Here is a 16,193-nt window from a genome sequence, read left to right as displayed (position 1 = left end):
ATTTATAATGTACAAATTAAGTGTGAACAGATGCCTTCTTGTATAAAAATAAAGCTAAACTTGTTCACGCGTGATATTTTGGTTATGTTATTATGTGCGGAAGGATTTGATTGAATTGTTTTATCTCAAGAATGATTTGTTTACGAATCTGTGTTTGAGCTAAATGTCAAAATGCAGTGTGTCAAAATAACACACTCATACACACTCTACCTAAAACCATGCTAAAACCGTTGAATTGTTGTACGCTCCAACGACTTCCACGATCACGCCGTAATGAACGCGCGATATGCCTTGAGACGCTCAATCCTGGAGCGCGCTCCTCAAAATATGCGCAAATCGTTGTGCTATCGCGTAGGATATAGTTAGTTGACATGTAAATTGTAGCAGCAAACATATGACACGTGTGATATTATGCGCTCAATATTGGGTTCCGGCGCGTACGCTCCTGCAGGCCTATGTTATAACTGGTGATATATAGTCACCCGACGACATGACGTAAGCCAATACACGCTCGAGGCAAGCCGCCCAACACACACTGCTCACCATAGATATTATTATGCTGAAACACCTATTTGTGTATGGGGACAATGAATAACGCCAGTATTTGAGTAGCGTTATTTTCTCGAATGCTATTATCACTCCGGTAGTTCGTCACAATGATGTCATATGACGTCATGTCGACCGGGCGACTACAACTCGCAAGTTCTTACATAAGGCCCTTGAGCATGCGGTAAAGAATGTGTGTAAAGGCCGCTATTGACTATAAATTATTCAAGTGAGCCAAAAACTCATTCAGAGCTTCCACACTGTGAGGCAATATTCAAAAAAAGGTGCTGTCTACATGCCGTAATCAGCACACAGGTTTTAATTTACCCATTTCTACAGAGTACCTACACTCTGTAACGAGCCCGAAACATCGATGAAAGAAGAAGGAATAACACGTGGTGGAAGCCCAAAAATCTATTACGATTCCAAACAACTGCGAATTTCACAAATAAAATTATTTTATGATTTTAAATGGGTGTTGAAAACAGAAAAAAGAAATCGTAACATACCAAAAATATCGACAATACATATTAGTCTATGGATATGGATTACATTTTTAACAGCTGGCAATACCAGCGCGAACTGTCACCGGGCGCCGATACGAAAAATGTCTCTTATAAAAGGAATATCATTTGTTAATAAGTTAGCATTTCCTTTGCCGCAAATAGCTGGTTACGGTGTAAGTAATTCACACATTAAAACCATAGTTTTGTCTTATGTTTATTCATTTTATTGAAATAATAAAAAATAACCTCAAACTTTAGTTCCAGCAGATCAGATTCAAATGGGCCAATTGGATGATGATACGAGACGTTAAACGGAGAAGAATGAATCAAGAGTTTTATGTGGATCGTTTGAGAGTGAATTCTCTGAGGAAAAATGATATTCTGCCCATCGAATTGAGAGAAATCGCTGACAAAGAGATTCATGCATTTCCCCTTAATTCTACACCACTCAGAATCAACAAGCGCTGCGTTCTCACATCTAGGTAAACTAACATGAATATAAGACGCTGATATCTTCTTTGCTTGGTGCCATCTTCTACCGCAAATTGGCAATCATCAGTATTTGCTTTTATTAATACTTACCTAATACTCGGACCCAGTCTTAATTAGGCCCAATCAGACCTCACATCTTATGGCCGTTTTAGAAGTCAGTTCTGTTGTTCGTTCAATCGAGGCTTCCATTTTGGTCTGTTAAGTTTTGAAACAGCGGTGTATTTAGACCAATCCTGGGCAAACTTTTTAGATAAAGGGCCACATTAGGAATATAAAATTGATGGGCCGTAAGTAAAATACTATTTTTCATCATCCAATCCTAATAAGATCATAACATGGGTTTCCACTGAGTGAAGGTTTGTATCAACAGATTTTGTTTTTACGAGAAATGGATGCCAGCCACATGATCAACCTATTAGGTCCATACTCTGACTCATATACAAATTGAAAAACAATATTTGTCAGACCCAGGATTCGACCCTGGGACCCACGACTCTATAGAAGCTTTAGCCGTGCGGCCATTGTGGGATTGAACTTTTAGACATACAATATTTATTCATCATCATGAAAAAGGAATTTCAACATAAAAACAATAAATGATTCTTTAAGGGTCCACATAGGTCAAAATGGAGATTTTATGGTATTTTCAGAGCATAATCCTGGACATTCATTAAACGTTGTAGATAATCTATTTATATAATTTTGAAGCTTTTTTTATCCTTTAAATTTATTTTAAACATTTGATGACTGCATAAAGTATTTTTATTACATAAAATAGTATTCTTTTAAACCTCTCGATCTAATGTTTTAGAATATAGTCATATTTCAGTACATCCATGTGCAGTGGTGAGATTTTTTAGGTTTATTAATTTTTAAACGCATTTATAAAACCATTAGTAAAATTGATGTTAACATTATAATAGTGAAATATTTACGATAAAAAAATATATTTATAATCTCTGTGATCCCAAATTTGACAAGAATTAGGCATTTTATAATTAAAAAAATGGGCACGATTAACACATTTGAAGATAATTCTAAAGATACTGATTATAAGCTATGTCTTTGATTATTCAAATGTGATAAACATCCTTCGAATAATTGTTTTTTTAAAAAAAAAATTAATTTAAAATAAAATCATTTTTTTCGGTTAGGTACATGTTCAATCACGCGCGTTAACATGATCTTACTCCCTACTTCAGTTATCGTTTGCCAATTTATGGATGGTCACATGAAAATTCAGAAGCTTCCAAACTTTTTTGATTCATGCATGCAATCTTGCCAACTGCACGATAATACGGGGTATAATACCCTCTTTACACGTGCATAGATTTACTGTGCACAGGAAAATGTATAAGAAACCGTGTATTATCCTGCAGTAGGCAAGATTGCGTGCATAAATCAAACAAGCTTCTGAATTTCCATTGCGACAGTAAGATTATTTCATGATTATTTCAATCTGCGCCTGCGCAGTAGAACGAGTGGCGAACCCACCGACAAAAAAACGAACTTTCAGGTTGACTGATTTTCACTGCTGTCAAATAGTACCATAAAATGACAATATCGCGTCTCGCTCACTTTTAAAGAATGAATTAGAGAGACAGTCAGCACTTTTACGTGTAAACAGTTATTGGCATGATAGTAATAAGCACTATTGCCAACAGTAATTCTATGCACGTGTACAGGCGCTATAAAGCTAAGAACTTGCAATCTCATTTTCCCTTTTCCTTGGAAGAAAATACTCAGATAACCAAAACCTATTTAGGCGAATTCTTGATTCTGATAATATTCATGCTCCTCCAGAAAAACTAATTTCTTCCTCCAGGTCAAAGCTTGTTTTTTTCAGATAGTTGTCAATTGCCCATGGAGCTCCACCGGCACGACAGGTTGTGAGTCCCTACTATGGAATGTTTTTTTTAACATCTTTGCCAATTCTAATATTTCTATTTCAGACCCAGAGGTATTGTGCATCCGTGGAGAATGAGCCGAATTGTGTGGAGACATCTTGCTGACTACAATAAATTGGCTGGAGTGCAACGTGCCATGTGGTGAAAGTTTGGTGTACGCGTTATGGTTTTTTCATAATACCTCTGTGAATGTGAATAGTAATTTAGTAATAATTATACTGTTAAATTTATTATATTATTTTGAAGTATTATTTCAAGATTCCTTTTCCATGTATCCTGATGTAAAAGATTGATTTGTACTATCAAAAGCTGTATGTATACGGTTCGGCATGTTAGACCTATAATTATTATCTAATTGGGTTCCTGTAACCCTAAAAATTTGGAATGATTATTTATTACGCCATATATCATACGCCGATGATGCTGTCCTATTCGACAACTTAATCGAGGGCATTCAAGAGACAATCGACAGGTTGCATATCAACTCCTCTCGTGTTGGTTTGAAAATCAACGCGAAGAAAACCAATGTCTTGTGCAATAGCACCTGTCCTGATCCAGATTTCCCTCTCATTAACGATAGACAAAACATGGAGAGCACGGGAGATGGCATTTTGCAGAAAGAGCTCGCTATCCGAATGGGAATGGCTGGAGCAACATTCAACTCGATGCGAAATGTCTGGGACTCACGATTGTACTTGGTCAAAACCAAATGCCGCCTATTCGACGCTTGCATTCTGACGGTGCTGCTTTACGGTAGCGAATCATGGCACCTTACGAAGGCTCAGAGCAACCGTATACTGAGCTTCGAAAACAGATGTTTGCGACGTATACTGGGTGTGCGGTGGTATGACTTTAGAAATACATATTACACGTCATGTTGGTTAATTTATTTAAAATTCATTAAGCCTTGCCTTAACCATATTATGATGATAAATATTATTCTATCTATAAAATATCTAAATTTATTTAAATTTTATAGATAGATGAGTATTTTTTGACCATTATCTAGTATGGCTTGGTTTTCATTGAATTTTAAAAACTGTCCACACCGTCTGTAAATTGTAATCTTTGTGCAATGATCAACATCTGACTGACAAAGTTTAGTGTGCAATATTTATGATGGATCTTAACAGCCTACCTTGAACCTTCACCACTGTCAAATTTCAAATCAGTGATTACTTCATTCTCGTACAACCGTATCATGTTGAACTCAAAACAAATTCTGGATATTAATTTCTGCAACATACCTAAGGCCTAAGCCTAGACCAATGATACTCAACCTTTTTTTTCTTCGGGCCAAATACATATTTGTAAAATAACGCGGGCCACATCACTACTGGTGTGACGAAAAAAATCATGAAACCCCCCCTTTTTTACAAAACATTTTTGAGATTTTAAAAATCATGCGTGTTTTTAAATTAAACGTGTGCAATAGCAACACTCTTATACCAGATCTGATGTGGACCATAATGACAATCCTCATCGGGTGTCACTACTATTACCACCAGAATGTTTGCATATATGTAAAGGTCTAAAATTAAATTTACTCTGACATTTGGAAATTAATCGCGAATTATCCAAAAGTAATCACATAATTAATGAAAATTTGGTAATGCATTCGTCGCCACTATTAATTATAATTTAAACACACGATTAAGACAATTATACTAATAATTTAATTGATTAATAATGCCAATAAATAACCAAAGTACTCGAACACTGTAATTTTGATATCCATTAAAAAACACACTAAGGGTTTTCAAAGTATTAATAATAAGTGTACAAATTCATAATATTGCTGGATAGAATAAGAAAATGTATTCTGTCTCTATCTATAAACGTATAGTATTTAAACAAAGGCAAACGGCCTATTTGAATAGTCTTGATAATGGTGTTACAACCGAAATAGCTATCGACAAACCTTTTTAAAAACCTATAGAATTTAATATTAATTATATTTTCATTTCTTGTCTCAATATATACGAAATTCCTGATAATAAATGTGTTTCGGGCCGCACATAAAAGCTTAAAGGGCCGCAGGTTGAGTATCGCTGGCCTAGACTATAGAAGAGGTTCCACTGGTTTGCTAGCCGAATGAAACAGAGTTACTTTTCGTCAATGAGTGTATTACTGGGTGTAATTAGTGAAAATGTTTTTTTATTGAATAGTTTACAAAGTGCAATGTAAACATCCGGCGACCGGTATAGGGATGACCAATTCGTAGGTGTGTGAATGCGTTCTGACGTCTTCGACTCGCATCTTGAAATTTGTTGATAGCAGCACTAGATGTTTTTTGAACTAAGAAGTCACATTCGACCAATCTGCGGAGCTCCATTTGGCAAAGTGTGTATTGTGAATATCGATGATGTCACATTGACGTATTCGACATGTTGCAGATGAGAAAAGTTTTGATGTGCAAGCTGGATTAGTAATGTAATATCACTATGTTCCACCGGTTATTTAAGAAATAAAACAAATGTTTTTTTAGGTTTTTAGTTTATTTAGTGTACATTAGAACTGTACAAAAAAATATAAAATATTGAAGAATGTTGTACTGCTTAGTCGAAGAGACCTGTGGACAAAAGAAAACAAATCAAATTAATGGTGGCAAGAAAACAAGATATACGCTCTATAATACACAATAAAAACAAGGATCACATTCAAAAAATGAAGCCAAATTGAAAAATGGTGTAAAATATGCACGGATCGGATCTAAAGGTATCTCGTAGTGTAACTAATAAAGCAAGATTATCTACCTCGGACTGTCTTACTCTCAGAGTAATAGTATAAAGAGAGCAGTGGCGAAGGGTGGAGGTAGGCTGTTAAGATCCGCCATAAACAGTGCACATTAAACTTTTTCAGACATAGATATTTGTTTTCGTTGAAATAAGACTACAATTTACAGATAATGTTGGTTAGTTTTTAAAATTCAATTAAACCCTGAGAAACCAAGCCATAATAGATAATAGTCAAAAAATACATGTATATCTATAAAATATCTAAAATTATGCAATTAAATCATACATAACTTTGAATATTTTATAAATAGAATAATATTTTATATATATTATAGTTTGGTGTAGGCAGGGCTTAATGAATTTAAAAAAAATAACCAAGAATATGTGCAATATGTATTTTTAATCCAACAAAAACAAATAACTATGAATGAAAAAGTGTGCACAATTTTGTCGTATTGCCCAAATTAGACTAAAACTATTATGGTTTCGTTTAGGCAGGGTTTAGTTGATTTTTAAAAACTAACTAACACCATCTGTAAATTGTAGTCTTAGTTCAATAAAAACGAATACATATGACTAAAAAAGTTTAGTGAGCACTATTTATAGCGAATCTTAACAGCCTACCTCCACCCTTCGCCACTGAAAGAGAGTGGTATTGTTCGGCAAAATGAAGCCGTGTTTCTCCCATATAACGCACAGCAGAATCTCAATTTTATTATTATTAACTTAACTATGAAACGTTATACCAACATGTTGCTTCTCAGTACGGTTACCAAATTTAAACACAACATAGTTACCCATATTTTCTACTAAATTAACTTAAAATAATCACCAGCAACTTTATATTTAATAGAAAATCAATAAATTTCAGTAACACGTGCTCGCAGTTTTTAACTAAATGGAATCAATCAAATCAATATTTACCAGCTACGTTCCCAAAAAATATTTAATTCAGCCATGGAAATTCAATCTTACTTGTTTGTTGTTTGTCAAATGCTTTCTCATTCGCACTTATGGTTCGTTTTTGTTCAGGCCTTGGATGACACCCATGTTACATTTGATTAATAGGTACATCCTTTTCATAATTCAATAACATGCAAAAGTTATGTCGAAAAAAAGGGACTCCTAAGAGGCCTACATGTCCAAGTAGATAGCCAGAAGGGATAAAACAATAATTTGGAAAGACTCATTGTCAGCGGAAATGCCTGAGGGTCGACGCAGAAGGATGTCATCTATATGATGTTCCAACCAAGTGACAGACAATATAGGTCTTCATGCTTTCAGCTATGCGGAGTGCAGGGGCCGCTGGAGAGGCACTAGGACATTTAAGATCCTTAATACATTGTAGTAGGTATCCGTAAATAAATTAAATACTAAAAGTGCATCTTTCCTGGCTTAGTACGAGCATTCTTCATTACTTGTAACTGTATTTTGAAAACTTTCTTTCTGATTGGCTCTACAATATAGATATTGGTCGCTTCGAAGAGATCTCGTGACAAATTATGAGTCTTGGGGTACATAATAAACAATCCTTCTATTTTACATACTATCTAGTCTCACGGGTAGTGCGAAACAATTTGTACTTTAAGCATAGACAATGACGAAGTACATGATGTGATTAGGTTTATACAATGGCAAGGGGCACTAAACGCCCACAGGGACACCCTAAAACCCGCTGGATAGACAAACTCTCAAAGTTTGGTGGATGTACGTGGCAGCCAATGACATTAATATGGACGAAGCATCTAGAAAATAAAATGACACTCACTTTGTGTCGGGTCTGCCGGATGGCGAAATTCATATTTTAATATCGGTATCCTACTCTCTTATTCAGACTTACTGAAAACCACTTTCATTAAGAAGTTAAAATGTGTTGAAGAGCAACCGATCAATTGGCACAGTATAAAGTGGCTACGGTATGAAAAACAAGTCGGTGATATAAAATTCAAATACTCTCTGAATGATGAGGAGCCCTTCAGAACAGAACAATGCAGTTCTTAAGGAATTCCAGAGGGCGTCCACATATTCCTATAATACCGAGGACTCATATGGCACCTGCCCCAATAAATCCTCAAAAAAAGAAGGACTTACTGAGCATGATGTATTTGATAGATCCCGTGTATCATACTTTCTATAATTTACTTGAAACGCAACCTTCTGTACCCAATTATGGTGATGCTGAAACCAGCGAAGACGATTAAAACCTGGATGTTATTTTTAAGCTACCTGTAACATTAAAATAATAATATGCCTAACCTAGATATGTGTGAGATATGGTACATTATTTCTAAAATTGAATTTGCCAAAACCTGATATGTTCTTTAAAGTGATTTTTAAGAAAAACTGTAATATTTAAATACAAATGCTTATAAGTAATTAAAACTCAGTTCATGTCTTCATAATATTACATTAACTTTCTTTCATAATTAAATACATAGGATTTATCACAAGACACACAACATTCAAATTGCTCCCCTGAAAAGTAGGTGAAATGGTCATATCTGCTTCTGCCAAATAGCCACAGATTTATAAAATGCCATTTTAAGATAATGTTTACTCAATGCAATTGAATGACAGAAACCATTGGACAGTCGCCTGTGATGCGCTAGGCTCACTTGCGTCTAATCTCCGAGAAGTCGTAAGTAACCGAGAATCTGTTTCTAACGCAATGAGTCATGACACTAATACGCCATTACAATAAAGGTTATATTACTATAAATTCTCGAAGCTTGTATCACATAATGGAAATGGATACGTCATATGGTCACGTGACATCTACCTATACATCTGTGAATGACTTTCATGCACAATTTCTCGTGCGCGCCGGTATGAAGTGAGTTGTCCATTTAATATGTCATTGGTGGCAGCAACGAACTAGGGACTGAGAAGAGTGGAGAGCTAGGGGGAGGCCTTCACCCCGCAGCAGCTCGACCCCAGATGATGACGATGAACGAGTAAAAGTCATACATTTGCAACAATTAAATCAATATTACCAGTGAATATTTGATTCTTTTGGATATATTTTCTGTTCACAATGAATTTTAATAGAAACTCGTGAATCTTCGGTAATTATTTTAAAGTATTCTATAATATTGACTTTACAATGTGTGACTGCAAATAACTAGGTATAATAAACGACAAAACTGTGATATTGGATAGTTTTGGGCGCAAAACAAGACATGTAGGAGGCTGTAATCAAGAAAACGATGCAATAGGTTTCATGGAAGTAAAATCAACAATAGCAACCGAAATAATAATCACGTTAGCCTTGCATATTAATAAGGCCCCTTACACACAGCTGACCTGATGGACAATAATCGTGAGGTAGCAGAAAGGAGATCAACATTTACTACATTAGATTTTAATCAGGCTTAGAACCCACGTCAACAAAACAATGAATAGCGGGTTGTTAAAAATCAGCGGAATTCATGTATAGTTTTAGTTAACATAAACTGCCAATATTCGTTTTGTCAGGGTAACACAATGACATTTCATTGTTTTCAGTTGAACACTCGCAAACACAGAGAACAGAACCTCAGAATGCTAGAAATCAACTAGCATGGGAATACGCATATTGCGATCATCTACTGAGGAGGTAGAATTGGATAAAGTTGGAGAATCAATATAACTGTTTCGAAGGTCTTTCGCTCATTGAGAAACTAAAATCTGACGAACTGGTTGCTGACGGAACTCATCAACTGGCCGATGACTTGCTTTGCACTCGGCGCTACTGAAACCAACTTGCCTGTATTATCCTTTATGTAAAATCGCTTCTAAGGTTTGTAAATATTTTAACAGATTAGAATAGGCTGCAATAATATAATAAACAGTCCCACAATGGTTACATATTGTTTTTCAATTTGTGTATGAGTCACGAGTATGGACCTAATAGGTTGAGCAAGTGGCTGACATCCATTTCTCGTAAAAAAAAAAGTAAATCTGTTAATACAAACCTCCACTCCGTGGAGGCCCATATTATGATCTTATTAGATCGGACATGGTCAAAGAAGAACCTCAAACTGTCAAACCTATTGTCTTTCCTACTTCATTCTAAGTTTATTCCGTAATATCTTTAAGCTAAGTGCTACCAATTTTGGTAAGAAAATATGATTTTTCATCGAATCTACTGATATGGGCACCACTGTCTTAAGGGAGACTGGAAACTAAGAAACTGGGAGACTAGCATGTCACGTCTCTTCAGTTTAGCGAATGTTTTGAAAGTGAGAGATTCTAGTCTCGTTTTTTAAGTATTCTCGTGAGCGGAAGGCTTTAATGTTTAACTAAGCCCTAATATGTGCTATAATTTCTAAGGCACCTTCAATCCTGTTTACTTTGGTGGCTGCATAGCCTAAAAAGAAACTTTCGGAAGATCGGAGTTTGCATGAGACAGCCAGGGTCCACCGAGGGCGACAGTAACGGAAAAACTGTTTTGGCCATCAGAATGAAAGTCTGTGTTATCCAGAAACCTCAATTATGCACAAATTATGATAAGATTACAACTTGATATTTCCCATTGAATACACCATCTGAGCTGAAGGTAATTTAAATTGTGTTGAGCCAATTTCACTCCTGTCGCACTCCCAACATATTCACAAAAACAAATTTAAAGTCACTATTGCTTCACTAACCTAACCATACTTATTTGTTGGTAAAACCTAACCCAACTAAATTTCACTCACAAATACACTTTTTATAAAACACGTATGGTAATATGAGAAATGAGAACTAACCGAAGCCCATGTCATCGTCAGATTCCTCTGGTTCTTCTTCCTTTTCCTTCTCCTTGGCTGCGGCAGCGGCCGGAGCAGCCGCGGCGGCTGGGGCTGACGATGCCGCCGGTCCGGCGGATCCGACTCCCGAACCGATGTTGGTGATCAGTTCGCGGATGTTGACACCTTCGAAAGCCTTGGCGTACAGACCGGGCCAATAGGGCTCGACGGTTACGTTGGCTGCCCTCAAAATTGTGGAGATTTTCTCGCCCTACAATAAAAATAATAATCATGAAACATCAATCGAACATCCATCTTACGAATAAAATGAAAAAACTATGTGAATCTTCGTTGAAGTAAGAGGATTACACAGATTCTCGACATAGTATTATATAGTATTACGACGTGACAAGTCCTGTCAAAAAAATTCTAAGTTGAACAATTCTATAAGTTTACTCACGGTGATGGCGACATCATCGTCCACAAGGATGAGTGCGGAATATACGCACGCTAATTCAGTTTTGTTAGCCATTATTGTTGTTTATTCTGTAAAATCGTGCAAGTTGCCACACGGCCTTAGCTCAAAGAGAACAAGCACACGCGAATGGAGAACCGGAAAGAGCGCGATTTAAGATTTTGACGTTTAACAAAATTTCTATTATCGGTAAAAATTGGAACTAATCTTTATGACTATTCAAGCGATAGAAAATTTAGTCAGGTAGAATTTATATGTCTTTTATATTTAGTCTTATAACAAACACACTTAAAATTTATAACAACATTTATTATTTTTATGAATATTTATTACGATTATTATAACGAGTGTACTTTTTTTATTGTCTAATTTATTAATGCTTTTTTCTAAGGAATTATTGACCCACCCTCGTAGGTACATTACATTGCTTATGCCGGCGCTCCATTGGCACGCAAGTCAGACGATTTACAGTCTTCGGACTTTTTTTTCGCGTGGAGCACCCCAGGTCTGCGGACTTTTTAATCCGCAGACCAGGCTCGTTGGATTTCAAACATGTTTGATATTTTACTCGCCGAGCCGCTGAAATTCGTACGTTCACCACGCTTTACCGTCACATTATTTATATCTATGCCGACGGACGACAGCGCCATCATTATTTTACTGTCATTCAAAGTGTTCGGACATCTCACATCGATAACAACAATGGTAGATCTACGAGTGCATTCGAAAAGTTTCTTGGAAGATTTTATTAGTTGTTTTAAAGACAACCCATCGTTGTGGAAGACGACCAGCCCACTATACAAGAATCGTGATGCCAAGTCCTTGGCGTATGCGGAACTTTTGGAGATTTTAATCAAGGTGGAGCCGCAGGCAAGGGTCGACGATGTTAAAAAGAAAATACAGACATTGAGGTCGGGTTACAGAAAGGAGAGAAATAAAGTAAGGACATCATATCGAAGCGGAGCCGGCACAGACGCAGTTTATCTACCCAAACTGTGGTACTATAAAAATTTGGAGTTCTTGAACGACCAAATGGAAGGTACGTAGGAATGCTTTAAAGCTATTTATTATACACGTGCAGATTATGAAATTGTCGTACCTAGCTCTGAAAGTGACATCGCATTAGATTAGCTACTATTAAGCAATTAAAACATACAGCTATGAATCATTTCTAGTCACAATAAAATTTCTTATTCTTTGCCGAGGTAGGTAATAAATAATAATAATATATAGGTACGAGGGAATGCTTTAAAGCTATTTATTATACACGTGCAGACTATGACATTGTCGTATCTCTGAAAGTGACATCGCATTAGATTAGCTACTATTAAGCAATTAAAACATACAGCTATGAATCATTTCTAGTCACAATAAAATTATTTATTCTTTGCTGAGGTAGGTAAGAAATAATAATATATAGGTACGATCATGGCGGTGGAAGCGCGGCTTATTGAGTCGTGGTCGGGTCCCAGGTTCAAATCCTGGGTCTGACAAGTACACATTGAATTTCAATTTGTGTATGAGTCAGAGTATGGACCTAATATGTTGAGCAAGTGGCTGACATCCATTTCTCGTAAAAACAAAATCTGTCAATACAAACCTCCACTCCGTGGAGGTCCATATTATGATCGGACATGGTCGAAAGAAGAAGAAAAGAAATGATCATAAAATCAAAAATCGCTCGAGTTAGGTTCCTTCAGAGACAATCAATAAATCGTCAATCATCAATCAAAATTAATGGTACAGTTTGGTTATGAGGAATACAGCGGAAAACACATTTTGAAAATACCCGATATACTGGATTACACCAATTATACCAATGTCAATATTAACCGTATGAAGGAATGGGTACTTAGGGGAGAGATAATAAAAAACAAGTTTGAGTATTATGTTGTATTTTAACAATTTACATTTTGTTTTACAGAATCGAGCTCAATATCCAGCATGGTGGACGATTTGGAAAACATGTCTCCTGATGAGAGTTACTCCAACTCGTTAAACAACGAAGATTGTATTGAGGTAAAACATTTTAACTAAATTGTTACATTGGTTTAATTTATCTATTGCTTATCATACTTTCTTGCCACGTGACAGCCCCGGTAGTATTAAAATATTTTTCGAAATCTCCTCGCGCTTTCTTAGCATTGGCAGTCGAGTTCCGATTAGTCGTTGCTTCCAAAGGCGCTAAGGTGTCCTGTGACCTCAGTCCGAGCTCTATTAAACCTGTCTCAGGATTTTCCCTATCAAGGTCATGAGAAGGAGTATAAGTATGTGTTGATTTGCGACGAAGAAAGTTGTGCAGCACACAGCAAGTTAATACAACTGTATTGATATTTTCAATTTTCATGTTTATTGGAGCTTGAAAAATGCGGAATCTAGCAGCTAAAATGCCAAAAACATTTTCTATAATTCGCCTGGCTCTGCATGTCCGATAATTATATATTCTTTTACTGTGATTTAATTGCCTTTGTGAATACGGCTTTATGAAATCGTTACGTAATGCAAAGGCTTCATCGCCAATATAAACAAATGGCAGTGCATCAGAATTAGCAGTAGGTTTTTTTGGTGCAGGTATTTTTAATCTGCCTTCGTCTAAACGTTTGAAAAAATCAGATTTTCTCAGTACGCCTCCATCAGAAATACGTCCATTTGTTCCAACATCAACATAAATAAATTCATAATTAGCATTTGCAATCGCCATCAAAACAATGCTGTGGAAATGTTTGTAATTATAAAAGTGGGAGCCGGCGCCTGCAGGTGGCACGATTGCAATGTGTTTCCCATCAACTGCGCCCAGGCAATTTGGAAATTGCCATTTACTATTAAATTCTTCTGCAATCGTCTCCATTTCTTCGTGCGTATCAGGGAACTGCAACAAAAAATAATCAACATTTTATTTACAGATAGAATATTCGCCTTCAACATCCACGTTGTCGACTACTCCAAGGTCGAATCTCAATAGAGCACCAGAACCCCCATCGTTCAAACGAAAAAAATTGAATGATAGCGCCAACAAAGTGTTAGAATTAATCACCGACAAACTAAGCAAGACTGAAGATGAATTTGATGTTTTTGGCAAAATGATGGCCATGAAACTACGATCGATGTCACAGGGACAAAGATTGCTGGCCGAGAAGCTGATGCATGAAGTTGCCTTTATGGGACAAAGTGACAAAATAATGCCAGCAACTACTGTTCATACTCAACCAGTTTATCGTATATTAAGCAAAAATGTACAAAAGCCGGTATAATAAATTAATGTTTTTTGTATGAATAAATATCTTGTAAAAATATTTGTTTTTTTGTTTGTTTTTATGCCTATAAACCTTAGCTTAAGCGATACAACAAATGGTAAGTATTTGAGCTATGTTAGCAAACCTATATTATTATGTGGCCTCATTTAGAAATCAAATTCCATGCTTGCTTTTCGAAGAATATGACTAGTATTACAATACATTCAACAGGAATAATTCAGCAGCTTGCTTACAGCCTATATGGAGAGTCCTGGCTAGGTACAGCATTCTAATGGTCTATTGAATATTTAGCATGTCAACGATGGCCTTATTTGTGACTATATATATACCTATCTCAAATGCATCTTGTCTGCCATTCTTATGATGTTGCCGTCTATGATTTATATAGGTAAAACAATCCACTAAACGTTCACTTTATAAGACCAACCAATGTCTACTTGTTAATGATATATTTGTAAATTTGCCCAACTTTATTAGATGACGTATAATATAATACACACCTTGAAATATTCTCCTTTCAAAACGTCAATGATGACTTGGCAAGTTTCGGGAATTATCTTGCCCAGAGTTTGTCTTCCAATCGCAGTTCTATAATGCAAGTCAGTGAATGTTCCGCCGGCAGCCAAAAATCGCAGGGTTGCACATAATCTATCATGAGGAGAAATAGCTTCCCTCATCATAGTATTTTTTTTTTTAATAAATGGGGAGACCAAATTATACAGTTCTGTGTATACATCCTCCGACATTCGCAAATAATTGCGGAAATCGCTCGGTTGCAAACGCAATTCTCGTATTAAATTTGTGTGGGATAATGTCGTTCGTTTCCTTATCCAATGTTTCACCCAGTATTTGTGTACCCTTTGCTTCGTTATTACATTATCTGCCACCCAATAACCCAAAAAACATAAAACGTCGGTATCATTTAACGCCATCACGATTTAACTGTCAGATATACGTATATTATCTATGCTGTCAAAGTCGACTGTTTTACTCGTCAAATTAATTATATACTCGTTTCGTTGAACGTCTGTTGGCCAGTAGCAGAACGTAGAAAAATCTGAAGACTTATTGTCGTCGGACTTTTGGCTCGCCAATGGAGCGCTGGCATTACAAATACATTTTGTATTTTATCTTTTCTTTGAAGCAGAACACACAACAAATCATCGTCTACTAATTTCGGGTGTACTATTTGGGTTGGTGGGTGTAGTGCGTGGCAATGTGTCGATAAAATGTGTATTTGCCCTTATCCGAGATGGTAATGCCACTGATTTTCGTTTACGGGATTTTAATTTCTTGTGCTTGTCAAGCAATTGCTTGACAACTTTCAAAGCAAAGTCTCCTAATGACATTCGTCTTCCGGTTGTTACCATATACATAGCATGGGCATTAAACATGGAAAGGTCGATTAAATGCATAAATATTTTTTTATACCACTTCATAGTTTTTCTTGTCGATTTCACAAATGATATCATCATGTCGCTTCTATCAACCTTCCCCGTGTGCTTACTATATTCCACCGCTGCGATTGGTTTCATTTTAGGCTGGCCTGTTCGGTAGTTTTTTTTT

At 36.2% G+C, this 16,193-nt stretch overlaps 2 protein-coding genes across 3 annotated transcripts; one reads left to right on the top strand and one right to left on the bottom strand.

Moving 5' to 3' along the window:
* Positions 1-1,098: 1,098 nt before the first annotated feature.
* mRpS14 (mitochondrial ribosomal protein S14) lies at positions 1,099-3,689 on the top strand. Its single transcript, XM_085951130.1, has 3 exons — positions 1,099-1,225; positions 1,311-1,534; positions 3,497-3,689. The coding sequence occupies exons 1-3, from the start codon at positions 1,154-1,156 to the stop codon at positions 3,594-3,596; spliced, it is 396 nt and encodes a 131-aa protein (XP_085807256.1). The 5' UTR covers positions 1,099-1,153; the 3' UTR covers positions 3,597-3,689.
* A 1,875-nt stretch (positions 3,690-5,564) lies between these two features.
* RpLP1 (Ribosomal protein LP1) lies at positions 5,565-11,518 on the bottom strand. 2 transcript variants are annotated; one of them, XM_085950962.1, is made up of 3 exons: positions 11,359-11,518; positions 10,920-11,169; positions 5,565-6,023 (listed from the first exon to the last, which is right to left on the bottom strand). In XM_085950962.1, the coding sequence occupies exons 1-3, from the start codon at positions 11,428-11,430 to the stop codon at positions 6,010-6,012; spliced, it is 336 nt and encodes a 111-aa protein (XP_085807088.1). In that variant the 5' UTR covers positions 11,431-11,518; the 3' UTR covers positions 5,565-6,009. The 2 variants fall into 2 exon arrangements, with proteins under 2 accessions (XP_085807088.1, XP_085807089.1); XM_085950963.1 differs by lacking the exon at positions 5,565-6,023 and having other exon boundaries at positions 10,915-11,169.
* Positions 11,519-16,193: the final 4,675 nt, after the last annotated feature.

The sequence above is a fragment of the Rhyacophila brunnea genome, unplaced genomic scaffold (genome assembly GCF_057557595.1).
Source record: "Rhyacophila brunnea isolate RB1 unplaced genomic scaffold, BYU_Rbru_1.0 scaffold_24, whole genome shotgun sequence".
NCBI lineage: Eukaryota > Metazoa > Arthropoda > Insecta > Trichoptera > Rhyacophilidae > Rhyacophila > Rhyacophila brunnea.
Note: the sequence above shows the minus strand (reverse complement) of the source record. Positions and strands in the feature narration are given on the sequence as shown.

Excerpts from the sequence above, each read along its gene's own strand:
- mRpS14 (XM_085951130.1), top strand. The coding sequence starts at position 1,154 with ATGTCTCTTATAAAAGGAATATCATTTGTTAATAAGTTAGCATTTCCT. Across the intron at positions 1,226-1,310 it reads CGCAAATAGCTGGTTACGGT|TTCCAGCAGATCAGATTCAA; the intron begins GTAAGTAATTCA and ends CTCAAACTTTAG. Across the intron at positions 1,535-3,496 it reads CGCTGCGTTCTCACATCTAG|ACCCAGAGGTATTGTGCATC; the intron begins GTAAACTAACAT and ends TTTCTATTTCAG.
- RpLP1 (XM_085950962.1), bottom strand. The coding sequence starts at position 11,430 with ATGGCTAACAAAACTGAATTAGCGTGCGTATATTCCGCACTCATCCTT. Across the intron at positions 11,170-11,358 it reads ACGATGATGTCGCCATCACC|GGCGAGAAAATCTCCACAAT; the intron begins GTGAGTAAACTT and ends TTTTTATTGTAG.